The sequence below is a fragment of the Capricornis sumatraensis genome, chromosome 9, assembly GCF_032405125.1.
Source record: "Capricornis sumatraensis isolate serow.1 chromosome 9, serow.2, whole genome shotgun sequence".
Lineage (NCBI taxonomy): Eukaryota > Metazoa > Chordata > Mammalia > Artiodactyla > Bovidae > Capricornis > Capricornis sumatraensis.
This window is the reverse complement of record NC_091077.1, coordinates 93599788-93620833: the sequence shown is the minus strand read 5'-3', so window position 1 is coordinate 93620833 and position 21046 is coordinate 93599788. Positions and strand designations below refer to the sequence as shown.

Genomic DNA, 21046 nt, shown 5'->3' with positions numbered 1-21046 from the left:
GCCCATCACAGACCTACAGCAAATATGGTTGAATTTATGCACAAATATATTTCAGAAAAGGCAATGTATGTAAGCCGGATGATTCATTTACTCTGAAAACTAACACAAGTCTTGCATTAAGAAAGAGCCCTGTCTTCCTTGACAAAGGAATAGAATGTTAATAGAAATGGAAAAAGTAACAATGTTGGCAGGGAAACAAAAAGCAAGAAAGAGTGGGTCATTGGGAGAATCAGTGCCTGAGTTGGTTCTCCAGTTTTTGTTCAACTTACCAATGCAGACCGTGGACTTTCTCCAGTCCCTCAGTTCAGTTCAGTTCAGTTCAGTCGCTCAGTCATGTCGAACTCTTTGCGACCCCATGAATCGCAGCACGCCAGGCCTCCCTGTCCATCACCAACTCCCGGAGTTCACTCAGACTCATGTCCATCGAGTCACTGATGCCATCCAGCCATCTCATCCTCAGTCGTCCCCTTCTCCTCCTGCCCCCAATCCCTCCCAGCATCAGTCTTTTCCAATGAGTCAACTCTTCGCATGAGGTGGTCAAAGTCCCTGCCAGAGCATTAAGAGTCGGACACGACTGAGCAACTTCATTTTCGCTTTTCACTTTCATGCATTGGAGAAAGAAATGGCAACCCACTCCAGTGTTCTTGCCTGGAGAATCCCAGGGATGGGAGAGCCTGGTGGGCTGCCGTCTGTGGGGTCACACGGAGTCGGACAGGACTGACGCGACTTAGCAGCAGCAGCAGCCAAAGCATTGAAGGCAATGGTGTGTTTAAGATGGAACAAGGACTCACAAAACACCCACTACTCTCCTGTAGCTGCCATCTCTGCTTCTATCGGTGACGACACGCTTTAGCAGGATAATTGCAAGTTTTGAAGTCACTTGTCACATTAAATACTTATTAACTGTTTTTAGAATAAGGGGTGAAGCTTTTTTTCATTGTTCCTCAAGTATTTTAGTTACATTGTAGGTGTTAACATTTGGCTTTGCTTATCTTTTATACTTGCTGATAAAATATATGTAACAATTGACTACATCAAATAATATGATAAATGAAGAAAAGCCTTTAATTAATAATCTGAGGATATGAATTTTAAACTTGCATTTTGAACAGAAATAAATCTTTTACTTTAAAATTTCTCTCATTGAGAAACACTTGACAAGAAGTCAGTGTATTGCATCTTCCTTTTAATGACCTCAGATATATCACTGTGCCAATGACTAAATGTATTAAGGACTCCAAGTACTTGAAAGAGATGTTCGTGAAACAGGGGCTAGCTATTTTCTTATAGCTCTGAAGATCCGAAGAGACATGTTAGCTCTATAACATACACTTTGTAGCAGACCAGTCCAAAATAAAATATTACATCACACAACGTATATGTCCAACAAATACTGAATTTAATTTTGAAGTGCTGAGTTGGAAGTATTCAAACTGTTTGTAGTCCATCTACCGGGCCATCTGTCCTCTGTTACTTTTGTAGCTGGAATCCTTCTATTCCATGATGGATTGAATGAGGTCTCTTCCAGTTCTAAGACTATGTTTCTGCAAGACTATTCAATCATCTGGAGAAGGAAATGGCAACCCACTCCAGTATTCTTGCCTAGAGAATTCTGTGGGCAGAGGAGTCTGGTGGGCTGCCATCCATGGGGTCACACAGAGTCAGACACGACTGAAGAGACTTTGCATGCATGCATGCATTGGAAAAGGAAATGGCAACCCACTCCAGTGGTCTTGCCTGGAGAATCCCAGGGATGGGGGAGCCTGCTGGGCTGCCCTCTGTGGGGCCACACAGAGTCGGACACGACTGAAGCGACTTAGCAGCAGCAGTATTCAATCATCACTTAGTTTTGAAAAGAAAATGTTGCTGAATGGGAAAATGAACAACATCCATAATTTGAATTTTTTCATTTTGTCACTATTATTACCTAAAATAGGTAAAACAACTAAAACAGTAGAAATAATCTATCCAGAACATACCTGTGAAGACTGTTTTAAATGGCACTGCTGTGTGCTAAGTCGCTTCAGTTGTGTCCAACTCTTTGCGACCCTCTGGACCGTAGCCCACCAGGCTCCTCTGTTCGTGGGGATTCTCTAGGCAAGAACACTGGAGTGGGTTACCATGTCCTCCTGCAGGGGATCTTTCCAACGCAGGGATCGAACCCAAGCCTCCTACGTCTCCTGTATTGGCAGCTGGGCTCGTTACCACAAGGCCACCTGAGAATCCCTGTGACTAATATAAGTCCTTAGAATTTTAGTTTTAGTATTAACTCTTCAAATCATTATTTGAATAAACTATTGATCCTTTGCTGAGATAGTTTACAAATTGCATTTTATTTTTTAAAAATTTTTATTCGAGTATAGTTGCTTAACAATGCTGTGTTAGAGTCTGCCATACAACAATGTGAATCAGCCACTGGTATACACATATCCCCTGTTTTTTGGATTTCCTTCCCAAATAGATCTCCCAGAGCACAGAGTGGAGTTCCCTGTGGTACACAGTAGGTTCTCATCAATTATCTGTTTTACACATAGTGGTGTGTACATGCCAATCCCAGTCTCCCAATTCATCCAACCTCCTCTTTTCCCCCTTGGTGTGCATAAGTTTGTTTTTCTACTTTTGTGTCTGTATTTATGCTGTGGAAATAGGTTCATCTGAACTATCTGTCCAGATTCCACATATATGCATTAAATATATATTTGGGTTTTTTTTTCCTTTGTGACTCACTTCACTCTGTATGGCAATCTCTAGGTCCATAGATGTCTCTGCAAATGGTACAATTCCACTCCTTTTAATGGCTGAGTAATATTCCATTGTGTGTGTGTGTGTGTGTGTTTGTGTGTGTGTGTGTGTGTGTGTGTGTATGCCATATCTTCTTTATCCATTTCTCTGTTAATGGACGTTTAGGTTGCTTCCATGTTCTAGCTATTGTAAGCACTACTGCAATAAACACTGGAGTGCATGTATCTTCTAGAATTATGGTTTTCTTCAGGTATATGCCCAGGAGTGGGATGGCTGGGTCATATGGTAGTTCTAATTCTAGCTTTTTAAGGAACCATCACACCATTTTCCATAGTGGCTGTACCAATCCACGTTCCCACCAACAATGTGAGAGCATTCCCTTTTCTCTGCACCCTCTCCAGCATTTATTGTTTATAGATTTTTTTTTGATGCTAGCCATTCTGACCAGTGTAAGGTGATACCTCACTGTAGTTTTAATTTGCATTTCTCTAATAATTAGTGATGTTGACCATCTTTTCATGTGCTTGTTGGCCACCTGTATTTCTTCTTTGGAGAAACGTCTATTTAGGTCTTCTGCCCATTTTTTGCTATTAAACTGAGATTTTCTGAAAGCATTTTGTAAAATAAAACACACACGGCCATTTTGAGGGATTACGATGAAGGTCGCATACCGTAATTTGGGCAAGTGGCAATGGGAAAACATGTACTATTGCAGAAATGATATCTCAGTGCTTTTGTGATATTAAAGTTTATATATTTCAGATTATATATTTCAGATTCAGAGAAGGAAATTCAAATAAGGTTATTAGAATCACAGTGAATTGTTGTTGTTCAGTTGCCCAGTCATGTCTGACTCTTCATGAGCCCACAGACTGCAGCCCTCCAGGCCTCCCTGTCCCTCACCATCTCTGGGAATTTGCCCAAGTTCGTGTCCATTGCATCAGTGATACCATCCACAGTGAATAAGAATGGGAGGGGAAAAGGGGGAAAGATGTATAACATAAAGACTGGTTTTCTTATTAGTTTTGCGGGAGGTGGGGGGGGCGGTGGTTGAGATAATACGAACCTTCATTTCAATTTGAAGAGATAATACAAATTCATTCATTAAGTTATTCAAGAGTATTTTCAGTCAACCAACATTTCCTGATCGCACAGAATAACTTGGAGGTTGCCCCAGACATCAGGGATCAGAAATTAAATCTGGCTTCGATGTGACAAGTGCTATTTGCAAAGCATGTTAGGGATCATGTAAGAAGGGCCTAATAATGTCCATGGGATGGATCAAAGAAGATGTCTAAGCAGCAGTGAGCTTGAACTTGGCACTGAAAGAGAACTAGGGGTGACAGAAAAAGTCGTTCTGGGCAGGGGAAAGAGAGGAAGAGGGGCCCAGACACTGGAGAGAAGCTGTGAGTTTGAGGTGCTGCCAAGATGTGCTGTAGAATAGAGATCTGGTCAAAGATGAGTGTGGAGCAACTAGCAAAGATCTATCTGTTTGTCTTGGTAGAACTTTATTCTGAAACCAGTGAGAGCAATGACGAACTTAAAGCAAGGGAGTATCATCAAGATTTTGTTTCAGAAAAAAAATCTCTAGGCATAAGATTTTGGAGAAAGAGTTGGAGTGGGGAAGATTAGAGCAAGGAGAAAAAGAAGAGACCATTAACTTTTCTTTTTCTCAAATTGAATATGTGGGTATGCTCAGGGATAGGTTATTCAAGTACCATGCATTTGTGATACATTTTAGTCATACTGTAATGTAATTGTCTTGAAATTGGTTCAGTTAATGATAGTAATCAATCAACAGGAGTCATAAAACTCTTTTCATTGTTATTACTTAGTTTTGATTGATGAAGAGGATTTCACTTTCTTTTTACAATACTAATAACTTTTTTAGTGGATGGGTTCTGTGGACTCCAGTCATTTTAATGTCAGATTTTATGGTCCTTCCTTATACACAGGCTTATTTATGTGATGATGATTATTTATAGGATGTTTTTTCTTGATTTAACAAATCCAGTAGAATTGCCATCTCTGCATAATTAGAAGAAAGAAATATCCTGAAACATTACTTTTCTGTTATATATCCATGTATTCTTAAATGGTTAAGGAAGGTAGCTAAATAGTAACTGTTTTCTCAACTGAAATGAATTATTCAACATGGAAAATCAAGGGCTTGGTACCTATTTTGATGAATTGTAGTTCTTTGTTTCAATTTAATTATGTTGATTCAAATTTCAATTGTGGTGTAATTATATTAGCTTGTCTTCATGTTGAATAAGATTAAGAGCAAGAGTAATTGCTAATAGTTATTGAATGTTTATTTTGTGCCAGGAACCATGCTAAGTACTTTATATGTATTATGTAGTTAAACTCTCACAATGACCTTAATGAGGTTCTCCATTCTCCTCTAGGGGCTTCCCAGGTGGCACTGTGGTAAAAAAAAATCCACCTTTCAAGTTGAATAACGTATCTAAGTTCATAAAACTCCTTGAGTGCTAGAGCTGAGATTAGAACCCAAACTTTCTAACTTGGACTTTGGGCTCTCAGCTACTACCCTATACTTCACCAAACCACCTCTGTTAAGGATGGAGTGATCCTGTGTATTCCTCCCCTTCAAAAATATATTAAACGATTTTATACTATTTAATTAGATTTTTCTATGGAGCACCATTGAACAATTTAATCCTTTTGCAGAGAACTCCAGGTTCAGGCATTGGAATAAGTGCCCAGCTTAGCAAATATGTCAATAGTAATGCATGTATGTAAAAGCTTGTATTCATACAGTCAGTGAATATTTATTGATTAGTTGAGTACCTGATCTGTAGTAGATTCTGGGATGCATAAGAAGTCTCTCCCCTCATGAGATTTCTGTCTCATGGAGATAAGAGAAAATAAAGAAATTATCTCCCCAGTCAGACTCCCTCATGCTGGTCCAACTGCTATGCTGATAGTTCAGAATTCATGATTGCCAAGTTCACTGAGATCCACAGCTTCCTACTGTGGAATCCAGTTTCTGACTGGGGCACCTTACAGGTGGGCTGAGCTCAGAAGTGACAGTTTGCGGTACATGAGATAGGTCAGTTGATTGGTTAGGATTATGCAGGAGATGTGGGTTCAATCCCTGGATCGGGAAGATCCCCCGGAGTAAGAAATGGCAACCCACTCTAGTATTCTTGCCTGGAGAATCCCATGGACAGAGGAGCCTGGAGGGCTACAGCCCATGGGGTCACAAAGACTTGGACACAGCTGAGCACACAAGCACGCGTGGAGTAGTACACTTGGAATCTAGAATCAAATAGATCTTGACTGGATTCTGGAGGTGTCACTTACTAGCCTCATGACTAGGGCAAGCAGCCTAATCTCTCTGAACCAGTTTACAAATCTATATAGTAAAGGACTAAGTATAAAGTATAGTCCTAAGAATATTAATGTGTTCATTGATTGAACAGATATTTATTGGATGCATCTGCTGTGCTGGTTTAACCTACCTCACGGGGCTACAGTTGTAACTCAGTAAAATATTATATGAAAAACCCCAGGCACATAGTAAGTATTCAAAAAATTTAGTTCCCTCCTACCTCAGCCCATTTTTTTCTTTACTGGATACTATCTTCCATTTGGTAAGTGAGAAATCTCAGTGCCCAGGAATGGCCAGATTGTAGGAAACTCTGGTTCATACCACCTAGTCTTATGAAACTTAATTGAATGGAATTCAACCAAGATAGATTGGCTGTACAAAGTCAGCCAGTCATTCTAATAAGAAAAACGCTTTTCTATAAGAAAAATCTATTTGGAAAGTCCAGGACCAGATGGCTTCACAGGTGAACTCTACCAAACATTTAGAGAAGTGCTAACACCCTATCCTTCTCAAAATATTCCAAAAAATTACAGAGGAAGGAATACCTTTGAACTCACACTTTGAGGCTACCATTACCCTGATACCTAAACCAGACCAAAAAAAAAAAAAAAAGTACAGGCCAAAATCACTGATAAACATAAATGCAAAATTCCTAAACAAAATACTAGCAAATTGACTCCAACAATACATTAAAAGGATCATACACCATTATCAAGTGGGATTTATCCCAGGGATGCAAGGATTTTTCAATATCAGCAAATCAATCAGTGTGATACACCACCTTAACAGATTGAAGAATAAAAACCATATAATTATCTCAATAGGTGCAGAAAAAGCTTTTGATAAAATTCAACATCCATTTATGATAAAAACTCTTCAGAGAGTGAACCAAGAGGGAACATACCTTAACACAATGAAGGCTGTATATGACAAACCCACAGCTAACATCATACTCAGTGGTAAAAAGCTGAAAGCTTCTGCATACAGCTCAATATCAAATAAACAACCCAATCAAAAAACAGGCATAACAGTCTATGTCCGACGCAGGATACAGCATGCTTGGGGCTGGTGCACGGTGATGACCCAGAGAGATGTTATGGGGAGGGAGGTGGGAGGGGAGTTCATGTTTGGGAACGCATGTACACCCGTGGTGGATTCATGTCAATGTATGGCAAAGCCAATACAGTATTGTAAAATAAAATAAAGTCAACAACAAAAAAAAAGTCAAAAAAAAAAAAAACAGGCATAAGACGTAAATAGAGTTCTCCAAAGAAGATATACAGATGTCATACATATATCCAATGGACTACTACTCAGCCAGGAAGAATGAAATATGGCATTTGCAGCAATATAGAAAGACTTCATACTAAATGAAGTAAGGCACACAAAGAAAAATATCAAATGATATCACTTACTTATATGTAGAATCTTAAAAAATGATACAGGTGAACTTATGTATGAAACAGAAATAGACTCACAGTCTTAGAAAACAAATTTATTGTTACTAAAGGGAATATTAGGTTGTGGCAAGAGAGAAATTAGGCGTTTGGGATTAGTGTGTACACACTACTATATATAAAATAGGTAAACAACAAGGACCTACTATATAGTACAAGGTACTGTGTTTAGTATCTTGTAATAACCTATAATGGAAAAGAAGCTGAAAAACTGTGTACATATATATGTATGTAGATGTATAACTGAATCACTTTGCTGTATACCTGACACTAAGCAACACTGTAACTTAACTATACTTGTTTTTAAAAATGGTTTAAAATTTTCTAAAAAATCTATAGGAAGCATATACTCAGCAAATTTACCAAAAAAAAAAAAATCATGAAGTTGCATATATCACTTCACATATCTTGAGGACTTGGTCATATGGTCATACCATTGCTTGGAAAATAAGGGATTCTCTAATAAAATAATCACGTGTCCTGTTAAACTCACGGAGACTATTGCTAAAATGAAAAAGAGTAGAAATGGATGTAGGGGTTCAATCTGCCACAGAAGCCAAATTAGGATCAGAAGGCTCCATGGTGAGTGTTTAAGATAATAAAAATACACAAACTCGTGTGCAAAATCTCTTGGACTAGGAGAGGCTTTAAATGCTGACCCTGAGCCAGAGTTCTAGAGCCTGAGTTACCCACAGCAGTGTTGGTGGACGCAGAAGATGGAGTGAAGAAGAATCGAGTGCCCGATTTGTATTTAACAGAGAACTCTGGCAGCATTCAGAGGATAGATGTGAAGGGAAGAAGGCGATCGAAGTGGTAAAGAATCCGCCTGCCAACTCAGGAGACTTGGGAGACACGGATTTGATCCCTGGGTCGGGAAGATCCCCTGGAGTAGGAAATGGCAACCCACTCCAGTATTCTTGCCTGGAAAATTCCATGGACAGAGGAGCCTGGCAGGTTATGGTCCATGGGGTCTCAAAGAGTTGGACACGACTGAGAACACACACCACCACAGACAGATTAAGTAAGAGGGTCTTAGAACATCTAGATAAGGAATGACGAGGCAGTGGTAGCAGAGATGATTTCAAGAGATATTTTAAGAACTAAAATCAGAGGGCTTTGGAACATTTATTAGGTAACATAGTCTAAACTGTGGTTGCAAGTGGGATTTTAATTAGCATTCATAAGATTTAGGTATCTTTGATAGGATAGGCTGAACTGCTTTTACAGATATATGCCCAAAGTATTTAATGGTTCATATGTAATCGAAGTTTATTTATTATTCATGTAATAGTCCAAGGTGTATGCTTCTGGTTGGCAGATACTCTCCTCCATGCAATAATTGGGGAAATCAGATTCTTTACATGCCAAATCACTTTTAATTTGCTATATTTTAAGAACCACATTTAAGAACAAAGATTTAACTTTGTTTTCCTAGAGCCTTGATGATAATTTCCCAGATACATATAGTCAGCAAATGATGCCCTTTCCCATTTAAAAAATTTGTATTTATCATTTACCCAAGAGGAAGAAAATATGATAAATTTGGAAATAATACCTTCGAACTTATTAATTAAAACTGGTCCTGGTGTTTGACACAGTAATTTTTAGTTTCCTGAAAATTGCACTTACATGGAATGGTTCATTCTCTGTTGAGAGCATGCAAGTGAAATCTTGTTCATTGACTCTCCTCAGAGAAAGCTGAGAAATCCCCTCATTTTAAAGTCATTCAGTAGTGTCTGACTCTTTGCGATCCCATGGACTGTATAGTCCAACTCCTGGACCAGTCACAAGGAGTTGGACTATACAGTCCATGGGATTCTCCAGGCCAGAATACTGGAGTGGGTAGCCTTTCCCTTCTCCAGGGGATCTTCCCAAACCAGTGATCAAACCCAGGTCTCCCCCACTGCGGGCAGATTCTTTACCAGCTGAGCCACAAGGGAAGCCCAAGAATACAGGAATGGGTAGGTAGCCTATCCCTTCTCCAGGAGATCTTCCTGGCCCAGGAATTGAATCAGGGTGTTCTGCTTCCCTGGTGGCTTAGAGGTTAAAGCACCTGCCTCTAATGCAAGAGACCTGGGTTCGATCCCTGGGTCAGGAAGATCCCCTGGAGAAGGAAATGGTAACCCACTCCAGTATTCTTGCCTGGAAAATCCCATGGACGGAGAAGCCTGGTAGGCTACAGTCCATGGGGTCGCAAAGAGTCGGACACGACTGAGTGACTTCACTTCACTTCACTTCTCCTGCATTGTAGGCAGATTCTTTACCAACTGAGCTATGAGGGAAGTCCAAAAATGCATTGAAACCGGTGATTAAAAGTTGCTAGTATAACACATGGAGCTCAACCTGGTTCTCTCTGACAACCAAGAGGAGTGGGATGGGGTGGGGGTGGGAGGAAGGTTCAAAAGGGAGGGGACATAAATGTACTCACGGCTGATTCACGTTGTTGTATGGCAGAAACCAACACAACATTGTAAAGCAATACTCCCCCGACTTAAAAAAAAAAGTTAAGTGACTAGTGACTAACACATTCCAGTTGTAATACATAAAATGACACAATACAAAATGTATGCAAGCATGAAAAGTTACTAGTGACACTCTAGGCCTCAGGAAGTATTGATAGCCAGAAGAAAAGGATTGAGGAGAATACAGCTATTTAGGGTATAGTGAGAAAAGGAAATGCTTAAATTTTTTAAGGAAAGTTTTTATAGGAAAGTTAAATGCTTAAATTTTTTGAAATGGTTTTGTTCTTGTTTGGTTAGGATGACTGTAAAAACATAATAACATATTCTAGAAGAATTCCAGAGTAAACTGTTTCTCTTAAAGTAAACAACGTGCTTAAATGATGAGAAACATATTTGTGTCTCCAACAATCTGTGCCTTGGTCACTGATCACAGAGGGAGCTCCCGGGGTGGGAGGAGTAGAGCCCTTTGCAAAGGATGACTATGACACCCAGAACACTCTTCTCATTGCAGTTGCTCTTATGCCGTAGATTAATTTGCAAATAATTCATATTCAAAATTAAAGCAGTACTTGTCTAAATCACTGTGAAAAAATGTAAGTAACCACTTCCCTTCCCTGCTTTAGTTTACCTAAACTTTTAGAAGTTACCAGGAAATTGTAGGTTCCACCTATAATTTATGCCATGTGTTAAGGGGAACTTGAGTGAGCTGTATTTACCCCCAATTCAACATATATCATTTTTTTCTTAAATATTCAGAACTCTGCATTTATTAAAAGATAAATAAGCCCCAAAATTACTCATAAAAATCTCAGTCTATTCTGTCACTTACACCTTCTTTTTATGCTGTGTCTGGAAGTGCCTTCTCCCCGTGAAAGAAAGAAATTGACTTAGTCCAGTTCTATACTGCAGTCCTTGGGGTCGGTAGGAGTCGGACACCACTGAGCGACTTCACCTTCACTTTTCCCTTTCATGCATTGGAGAAGGAAATGGCAACCCACTCCAGTGTTCCTGCCTGGAGAATCCCAGGGACGGGGGAGCCTGGTGGGCTGCCATCTCTGGGGTCGCACAGAGTCAGACACGACTGAAGCGACTTAGCAGCAGCAGCAGCATACTGCATTTTGTCACTGTATTAGTTTCCATTCACCTATATTCTGTATCATGGTAACTTCATTAACTAACAATTTAAAAATCACTGGAATAGTCATTCATTATGTAAAAATGCTATTTTAATAATATTAAGCCAGATGTGATTATAAACTTTTTGCATTTTAATTTTAATAAAATTATTTAGCCTTATCGAATGTTTCCATGGTAGAGCATTGCAAATCTCTAAAGATAAAAAAAAATGAAGAAGGAATGAGCTTAAGGAATAATTTTAATATGTAAATGAGGTATCTGTCTTGAAGATTTTTAAATCACTAGTAAAAATAAATTCATATAAAAATATAATTTATAGCTCTGAGTACACTTGGAACATCTCTATTTTTGTATCTCTTTCAAGTGTGAAGGATGTTGTTACAGTAAAGATATTTTTTTCTGTTGTATTTGGTCAACAGAAGTAGCTAGCTTTATATGTTTGTTGAAAGATTGGATACCTTCAGGAAGATCCACCATAAATTTGAATTCTTTTTAAATGTTCACACTCAGTATTTATATTCACTTCTCTTTTTTTCTTTTGTCTTTTTTCTTCTTTTTTTTCATCTTCCTCCTCCTTCCTTTTCTCCTTTCTTATAAAGACTGAGTTTTGATTTCACATTGTTTTTTATTTGAACTAGGCATTACTGAACAACTATATCCCCCAAAACAGGAAGAGCTGTTTCTGTTTCATTACACACTAGGTTTGGGATAAGACTGATTTAAACTTGTGAACCAGGAGGCTCATTTATTCTGAAAATGAAAAACAAGAGACTCATTCCTAGATGGCTGTTTACATTTTAAATAGCTTCACACAGTTTTAGGGAAAGGAAGCCTGCCACCGTGTGTATGCTGTGTTTACTGCTACACAAAAGGGGGCCCATTCAGATCAGGTTTAGTTCTATGTTGGACTTAAACTACAGTATAGGCTAAATAATCACACAAAATATTGAAGGGCCACATAGACGTCCTGATTCAAAACCAAAATAAAAACCGTAGCTGAGGGACATGTTTTTATTTACTATATGAGGGAACATTATACAAACCATCTAATTCCTCTTTTTCAAACAATTTGATTCTAGGGTTCAGATATATACAATTAAAATTCTCTAGGTCTAAAATACTCTAGACCTTTTAAAGCATAGAATTTAAAGTTATAAGATAAAATAATAATACTTTAAAATAAAATTTTCTGAAGTTAATGGTATGTGATGAAATGAATGCGTGAAAGGTTATTCTTGAATATGGTATTAATAATCGTAAAATTTGATTTTTATTTTAGGGTTAACACTTTCTAGATTCTTCTCCTGTATTTGTTTACCCTGTTTCCATTGTATTATCACCATAAAAAAGATTGTAATGAGGATCACAGTCCAACTTATAATAAAGCAAGTTGCTGGAAAATGCCTGCGAGCCACCAAGTGTGCCGTAGTGATGCCTTTGAAGAGCAGAACCACAGGCTTCCCAGTAATTTCACAATTGTTGGTGCCACCTTGTGGTTGAGTGCAATATTGCAACAAAACAGTACCGGCGCTTGAATTTAATATCTGAGTTTTTTGAACCAACAAACTAAATCCCTTATTATGTGTGTTAATATATTTATTAAGGATTAAACACAAGTTAACGGCTTGGGTTTACTTGGAGCTTTATTATAATAAAATGACTTCAGTTCGCTGGGAAGTTTATTACAATAAAAGAACCCTCAAAACTTGTGAAACTTCCTCATATATGAAATGTAATAAGGAAGCATTTCCCAAGGAGAGATCAGGGATTATTAGTCCTGAAAGATACACTCAAGAAGACTAGACTCTATGGTCAAAGAAGCCTGGTAAATGCCACCTGTCATATCCCCTCTGCTTTTAACTGCTGAGGACCCGGGTTCAATCCCTGGTCAGAGAACTTAGATCTTATAAACCGTACCAGTCAAAAACGATAATAATAATTCTTTAAAAAAAAAGCTATGGAAAAGTAATCTCTTTAATTTTGTTTCAAACCAGCATTTTCCAAATATGCTTGACCACAGAATTCTTTCTTAAAATACAAATAACAGCTGTTAATACTACCAGGTAATAAACTGATTACCTTCTAGCATAAAAGATTAGAGCATTAGGTGCAAATCTCTTACTGAAGCTAATTTGAAGGAATGATGTCCCCAGTTCTGTGTTGGAATGACAGGCTGAAGGTCTTGCGCTTGAAATTAAGGACTCATGTTACTGAAGGTCCCCTCAGTTACAATGACAAATTAAACAATGAGAAATTTCTTAAGGAATTTGACTATTAACAATTATTGAATTTTAATAGTAGCACCCAGAAGCCTCTGAATGATGGCTGGAAAAGGAGCAGTGTGGCAGATTTTATTCTGTGGATTCAAAATACAGCGGGGAAAGTCAGGTAACTGACTCACCATTTGTTCTGCACCCAGAGCTATTTTCCTATACTTATGACTCTGAGCTTTGCTAATATATTTACCGTCTCCAATCTAAGTTCAGTTCAGTTCAGTCGCTCAGTCGTGTCCGACTCTTTGCGACCCCATGAACCGCAGCACACCAGGCCTCCCTGTCCATCACCAACTGCCAGAGTTTGTCCATTGAGTCGGTGATGCCATCCAATCATCTCATCTTCTGTTGTCCCCTTCTCCTGCCTTCAATCTTTCCCAGCATCAGGGGCTTTTCCAATGAGTCAGCTCTTCGCATCAGGTGGCCAAAGTATTGGAGTTTCAGCTTCAACATCAGTCCTTCCAATGAACACCCAGGACTGATCTCCTTTAGGATGGACTGGTTGGATCTCCTTGCAGTCCAAGGGACTCTCAAGAGTCTTCTCCAACACCACAGTTCAAAAGCATCAATTCTTCAGTGCTCAGCTTTCTTTATAGTCTAACTCTCACATCCATACATGACCACTGGAAAAACCATAGCCTTGACTAGATGGACCTATGTTGGCAAAGTAATAACTCTACTTTTTAATATCCAAGTTATCCTGTGGCCAAAGCCACACATTTACGAAATATTTCACCATCATAATATCTTTTCAGAGTCCCTTAAAACAGCCTTTCTGTCTGTCTTGTGCCAATCCCTGAGATCTTTGTGCCTATCATAGACTCAAAAATCTGTCCCTAAACCTTCACCCTTAGACCGACTCTTGCTATCTAAATTGTTATTTCTTCAGGCCGTTGGATATTTACTGCCTCAAGCGGCATCACGGATGTTATACCAAGCATGGAAAATGTTAGGAAGTGGCCGAATGTAACAGTGAAAGTCAAGCCCCAGCATCCTAGCTGTGTGACTTTGGGGGAATCTACTTGTTCCACGCTGTGGTTTCTACAGCTATCAACCAGATAACATACTCACCTTACACTTGTGAGGTGAGTATGTTATCTTTGACATAGTAAGTGTTCAACAACTGGAGTCATCTAGATTCTCTTTTGTAATTTAAGTTCTGCCCTCAAGACCCGCAGGATTCTAGAAACTGGTTGTCCATAGCTCTAAGGGGATTTTGACAGCATAGACAGTGGTTGAGGAAAATGTTTCCAGCGAGCAGTAAGAAACAGATTACGTCTGAAAAAGATTTAGTTGTGAGTATATAGGCTTCTGTGCTGAATCATCTGCTATGTCAGTTGTTTACATAATAGCTAAATAAAATAGTGTGAGATACTAATATCATTAACAGTTGAGAACCACAAGGCCAACTTCCTTAAAATAAGTTTCCTTGTATAAGGCTTATTCATACTTTTTTGGACCAGAGAAATACAAGATTGTTGTATCATGAAGGCGGTGAATGGTTTGTGATCAAGTTACAGGAAAAGCTTTGAGTGGACTGGGCTCCCGATTTCAAATCCAACCTGGTACAACCTTTCCAAAAGTTTTCTTATGTCTAGGATGGAGACAGCAGACTCCCAGAGACCTTAGGGGGATTAAAACAAGTATGAGTTTTAGATGCCAGTTTTATAGACCAATAAGCTACTACTTGTCAATGTTAGTATTATTCATAGAATCTAAATGCTTATTCAACATTGTTACATATTAATTCTATGATGGTGTTTTAGAGTTAAGGGAAATATGGATGCTCAGGTTTCCTAAAAAGTTGAGTAGGGAGAACACTGGACTTAGCGTCTAAAGTCTAGATTTGCCTTTCATCCTGTTACTTGCTAGCTTCTTATGTGATTTGGTGCAAGTCACACTGAAGCCCAAATTGTTTCTCACCTGCAATCTAAGTGGATGACATGCTTTCACCAACTTCACAGGGTCATCATGAGGAAGTACTGAACAGTACTCTATACTGGAAGCTCTATAGTTATTCATTTACTCATTCATTGAACAAATCCTTCCTGAGTGCCTGCTCCATCCCAGACACTGTGTCCTGTGCTGGGACAGAGTCCTCCCCTCATGGGGGTTATAGCCAATGGAAAAATTCCTACAATAATCCAGTCAGTTCAGTTCAGTCACTCAGTCGTGTCCGACTTTTTGTGACCCCATGAACCGCAGCACACCAGGCCTCCCTGTCCATCACCAACTCCCGGAGTCCACCCAAACCCATGTCCATTGAGTCAGTGGTGCCATCCAACCATCTCATCCTCTGTCATCCCCTTCTCCTCCTGCCCTCAATATTTCCTAGCATTGGGGTCTTTTCCAATGAGTCACCTCTTCGCGTCAGGTGGCCAAAGGATTGGAGTTTCAGCTTCAACATCAGTCCTTCCAATAAACACTCAGGACTGATCTCCTTTAGGATGGACTGGTTGGATCTCCTTGCAGTCCAAGAGACTCTCAAGAGTCTTCTCCAACACCACAGTTCAAAAGCATCAATTCTTCGGTGCTCAGCTTTCTTTATTGTCCAACTTTCACATCCATACATGAACACTGGAAAAGCCATAGCCTTGATTAGATGGACCTTTGTTGCCAAAGTAATGTCTCTGCTTTTTAATATGCTGTCTAGGTTGGTCATAACTTTCCTTCCAAGGAATAAGCGTCTTTTAATTTCATGGCTGCAGTCACCATCTGCAGTGGTTTTGGAGCCCAGAAAAATAAAGTCAGCCACTGTTTCCCCATCTATTTGCCATAAAGTGATGGGACCAGATGCCATGATCTTAGTTTTCTGAATGTTGAACTTTAAGCCAACATTTTTACTCTCCTCTTTCACCTTCATCAAGAGCCTCTTTAGTTTTTCTTCACTTTCTGCCATAAGGGTGGTGTCATCTGCATATCTGAGGTTATTGATATTTCTCCCAGCAATCTTGATTCCAGCTTGTGTTTCATCCAGCCCAGCGTTTCTCATGATGTACTCTGCATATAAGTTAAATAAGGCGGATAACAATATACAGCCTTGACGTACTCCTTTTCCTATTTGGAACCAGTCTGTTGTTCCATGTCCAGTTCTAACTGTTGCTTCCTGACCTGCATACAGATTTATTAACCCATAAGTAGCGTAATGATTAGTACTACTACACAAGAGAACAAATGCCAGGAGAAAATAAAGAAGAAACCTGTTTCTGATTGGGATGTTGAGCAAAACATCCTTTAGCAAATTATATTTCTTATCTAAGACCTGAAAGATAGTAAGTATCTATCAGGTAACACAAGAGGGGGAAGAGAATAGGAAGGAGGGGCTTTTTAAGCAGAGAAGCTGGTTGGAAGATGCTAAGACTGGAAGCAGAGAAGAACTTCTAGCAAGAGGACGGCTGGAACAGAGTGGAGGCCAAAAATGAAGTTGAAAGGATGGTAAGTTCTGTATGCCAGGTTAGAGATTTGGGGTTTTATTATAGGTGTGGTTGAAAGGTGTTGAGATGTGTTAAGCAAAGAAGGGAGGAAATTAAATCTGCATTTTTAAAAGGTCAGTCTGGCCAAAGTACAGAGAGTTCATGGAGGACCCAGAAGCGTGGAGAGCCCAGTTGGGAAGTTATTACAGCTGCATAGCAAGGAAGTTGTGGTAGCTTATCGAGGATGGAGACACAGAAGACAGATTCGTGGTATATTTTGGAGGAGAATTAATTGGACTTGGTGGTGATCCTGGATGGAGAATGAGGTATGGAGAATGATTTCTCAGTGTCTTGCTGGAGGAAATGTCAAATAGTGGAGCCCTTAACCCCCATGATAAAGCCTGAGGGAGGGGCACCCTGAGCAGGAGAGGGTCAAGGCCCATTAAAGTGCTAACATGGGGATGTCTGTGAGGTATCCAGGTGGAGGTGACCAAAGTCAGCAGGAGGAGGGGTCTGCCACCCATACCAAGTCATCCAGCTGCTCACCACATATTGATGACGACCAACAATATGTCTGAGCTTGTATTTAAGCGCTGGAGGTTTAAAAACCAGTGTTACAAATGGCTGTGATCTTACAGAGCTTATTATAGTCTAGTAACTGGTAGTAGTTGCACAGGTGATTGTCAAAGTCAAAGGCAATAACTTGATCTAGAGCATGGCTGAGAAAATTCAGATGGATGCAGGGGTGTTAATATCCCTCAAATTATATGCTATAACTCTTCCAATCCCCAGGGTGCTCAGCCTGGAGCCCCACTCATATTTTTCTTTAAATCATGTAGACCATAGTTATCAACTATAGTTTCAGGTTGGACAAAACAGAAAGAATGAAACAAGATTTTATTCTAAGGGAGACAGATCTTGTATAAAGATTTATTTCCTGAGGATGAAGATTGTCACTGTAATGGTTTCCTTGGTGACGTTCCTGATTTACCTTTTCTAGGCTGGGAATCGCTGTGTTAAAAAAAATAACCATTTTTTCCCCTTAATTTATTTATTTTTAATTGAAGCATAATTACAATATTGGGTTGGATTTCTGCCATACATCACCATGGGTCAGCCGTATTAAACACTGTGGTCACACTGACTCCCTTAAAGGACGCATTGTGACACATTACTATTAGGGCTGTATTTACATTAAAAACATTTTTTTTTAATCTGTCTTGCTGTCAAAATGGGAATTTCAAAATGGGAAACTGGGATCATTGTTCTATTGAACCCAGGTCTAGGCATACAAAAACAAGGCCTTATATTTGTATGGGGGATGTGGAGAGTTTTGAGGGAGCCCCCAAATGATTATGTAAGAAAAACCAAATTCCATAAGGCAGTCTTTATATTTAGCATAGATATTTACGTGTCATGGAGGTGAGTAGAGTGTTGAGGAGGAATATAGGTTGGCAGTTTTAAGTATGTTGTTATTTAGTTGCTTAAGTCATGTCTGACTCTTTGTAACTCCATGGACTAACCCACCAGGCTCCTCTGTGGGATTTTCAGGCAAGAATACTGGAGTGGGTTGCCATTTCCTTATCCAAGGTGATTTAAGTATGTCAGTATCATAACTGTCATACCTAACACTTACATAGTAATTTGTGATTTTCTGAGCCCCACTCATATTTTTCTTTAAATCATGTACACCATAGTTATCAACTATAGTTTCAGGCTGGACAAAACAGAAAGAATGAAACAGGATTTTATTCTAAGGGAGACAGATCTTGTGTAAAGAATTATTTCCTGAGGATGAAGATTGTCACCGTAATGGTTTCCTTGGTGATGTGCCTGATTTACCTTTTCTAGGAATCCTTAATAACAGCATACACTCATTAGATGAGATTGGCCTCATTCATCAGTCAAAACGAGAAATGGTATAAATACATATGAAAGTATATATCGGCCCTTCCCTCTTGCAGATGAAGCGAAAAAAAAGCACCGATGTTAGAATCAGACAGCCTTGGTTGTAATCCTGACTCCATCTCTTGCTTGCTGTATACCCACGGGCAGCTTATGTGACGCCCATTCCTTCATCTTTAGCGGGAGCTCGGGAAGTGTTAAGGGATAATATGAAGTTTCAGGATGATTTAATAGTCATTTGTCTCCTACAGCCTGCGGCTTTCCTGTGAGACCTCCATCCCTCCCTAATATTCTAAACTTGAAACTCATGAACAAGAGAGAATATGGGGCCAAGGATAAAGTTGAAGCCCAATTTAAGACTCACCTTTTCCTAAACCCATTGAAGTGAAGTGAAGTCACTCAGTTGTGTTGGACTCTTTATGACCCCATGGACTGTAGCCTACCAGGCTCCTTAGTCCATGGGATTTTCCAGGCAAGAGTACCGAAGTGGGTTACCATTTCCTTCTCCAGGAGATCTTACCAACCCAGGGATCAAACCCGGGTCTCCCGCATTGTAGGCGGACGCTTTACTGTCTGAGCTACCAGGGAAGCCAATTAGTCTAGTGTAAATTTTTAGCAGCATGTATAAGTCTAAAACTAGTTAAGTCAGCTGAAATCATAGACCATCTTTTTTATAGTTGACCAGATGAAACATCAGATTAATCTCTATGATTTAAATTAAATTAATCTAAGAAGCATGCAATGGAGTTTTTACATACCAGGACAGGGTTATATATTAAGATCAGAAAATATAATAATAATAGTATTTATGAATCTTTACTGTCACTTCAATATTTAAGGGGACATTTAGGAAAACACACTTAATCTTTATTTCCCATTTGATAACCTTTATTTAAATTTTATTCCTTTCACTACTTTGTGGTATTTAGATGAGCTATTGCCTTGCTACTGTAGAAAAGCACAATTAACATGGATTGATCTGTGTCTCTTTAACAGGGACAAGTGATCCATACGTGAAGTTTAAAATTGGAAGAAAAGAAGTTTTTAGAAGTAAAATAATACACAAGAACCTCAATCCTGTGTGGGAGGAGAAAGCTTGCCTTCTTGTTGATCATCTTAGGGAACCATTATATATAAAGGTGAGCAATTTATTTGTTTTTTACTAATGTAATCTGATGCAGAAACTCTCATTTAATGCTTTTTTAATCATGTCTCTCTGTCTGATAAGTTTTTCCACCAGAGATATATTCTGCTATACTCAATTCTAATCTGTTGGTGATGAGATAAAACGAGCTATATTCACCAGGAGGCGCTCATGGGAGCACTTTTCTTCCAGACAGTTCTATTTCCAGTCATTTTTAGGAGGACTATGAAGTTCATCTGCTGCTGCTTGGTGCAGTTAATGAATTTAACACATTTTGGGAACATATGAAAACAAGTCTTCATGTAATCGAGCAAGAATAAGATCTTGCACAGAACACAGTCTTTGTGTTTAAGAATTATTTTAACATCAGGGGTCTACCATTCCTGGCTGCAAACAAAATGCTTTACTTGGAAGGTGAGGAAGTTAAAGATACTAGAGGGAGAAAAACGCCTGTCTCTATTGTATTGTCAAAGATGAAAAAAAAGAGTATTTCCTCTCATTTGATGTAGTTTTGAAAAAAGAGAAAGAAGAATTTATGGAAAGAGTTAACCGTAATTCCTCATTTTACTTTCAAATAAGGAAAAAATAACTGACTTCCCTTTAATTCATATCTCTGGATACTTATTTTCTTTTTGGCTCCTATGTTCTGACTATCCATCCAGTGACCAAACCTTTTTCTACTTTGACCACATCACATGCCCCACCTTTTTCTCACACTAACCCCAAATCTCACAGGAGCCCTTCTTCAACAATCTCTGCACTGCCTTCTCCCCCTCAAATCTTCACTTGTGTTGATTCCAGTCATTTCTCTTTTCCACAAACAGGGGAAAAGAATCAAGATGCTATTAAAATTCTAGCAGGACAGTGTTTAAAGTCGATGACAAGAGAATCTCCAAGTATAGAGTTAATAAATTTCTAGAAGTCATTATGGGGCAAACAGACCTATATTTGCATAAGAAATAAACCTGTATTTGCATAAGAAACTGTCTCAAGTGGACATTGGCTAAAGGAAATCTGTTGCACAGAATTAGTTTACTCTCTTTTAGCAATCAATATATGATGACCTGCGTATTCATGGCCAACGCTCCCCCCACTGAAGGGAAGACCTCGATGGGCAGAAATGTTAGAGAGAAAGAAATGTCTACATGAGAAAAATAC

General features: G+C 39.1%; 1 protein-coding gene across 4 annotated transcripts in view; it reads left to right on the top strand.

Annotated features, from left to right (window-relative positions):
- Positions 1-21046, top strand: part of MCTP1 (multiple C2 and transmembrane domain containing 1) — a 559548-nt gene that overhangs the window by 284118 nt on the left and 254384 nt on the right. For all 4 annotated transcript variants that reach the window (XM_068979294.1, XM_068979293.1, XM_068979292.1 and 1 more), the window contains exon 3: positions 19741-19883. In XM_068979294.1, the coding sequence (XP_068835395.1) occupies positions 19741-19883 (143 nt within the window). The remainder of the gene's footprint in view (positions 1-19740; positions 19884-21046) is intronic.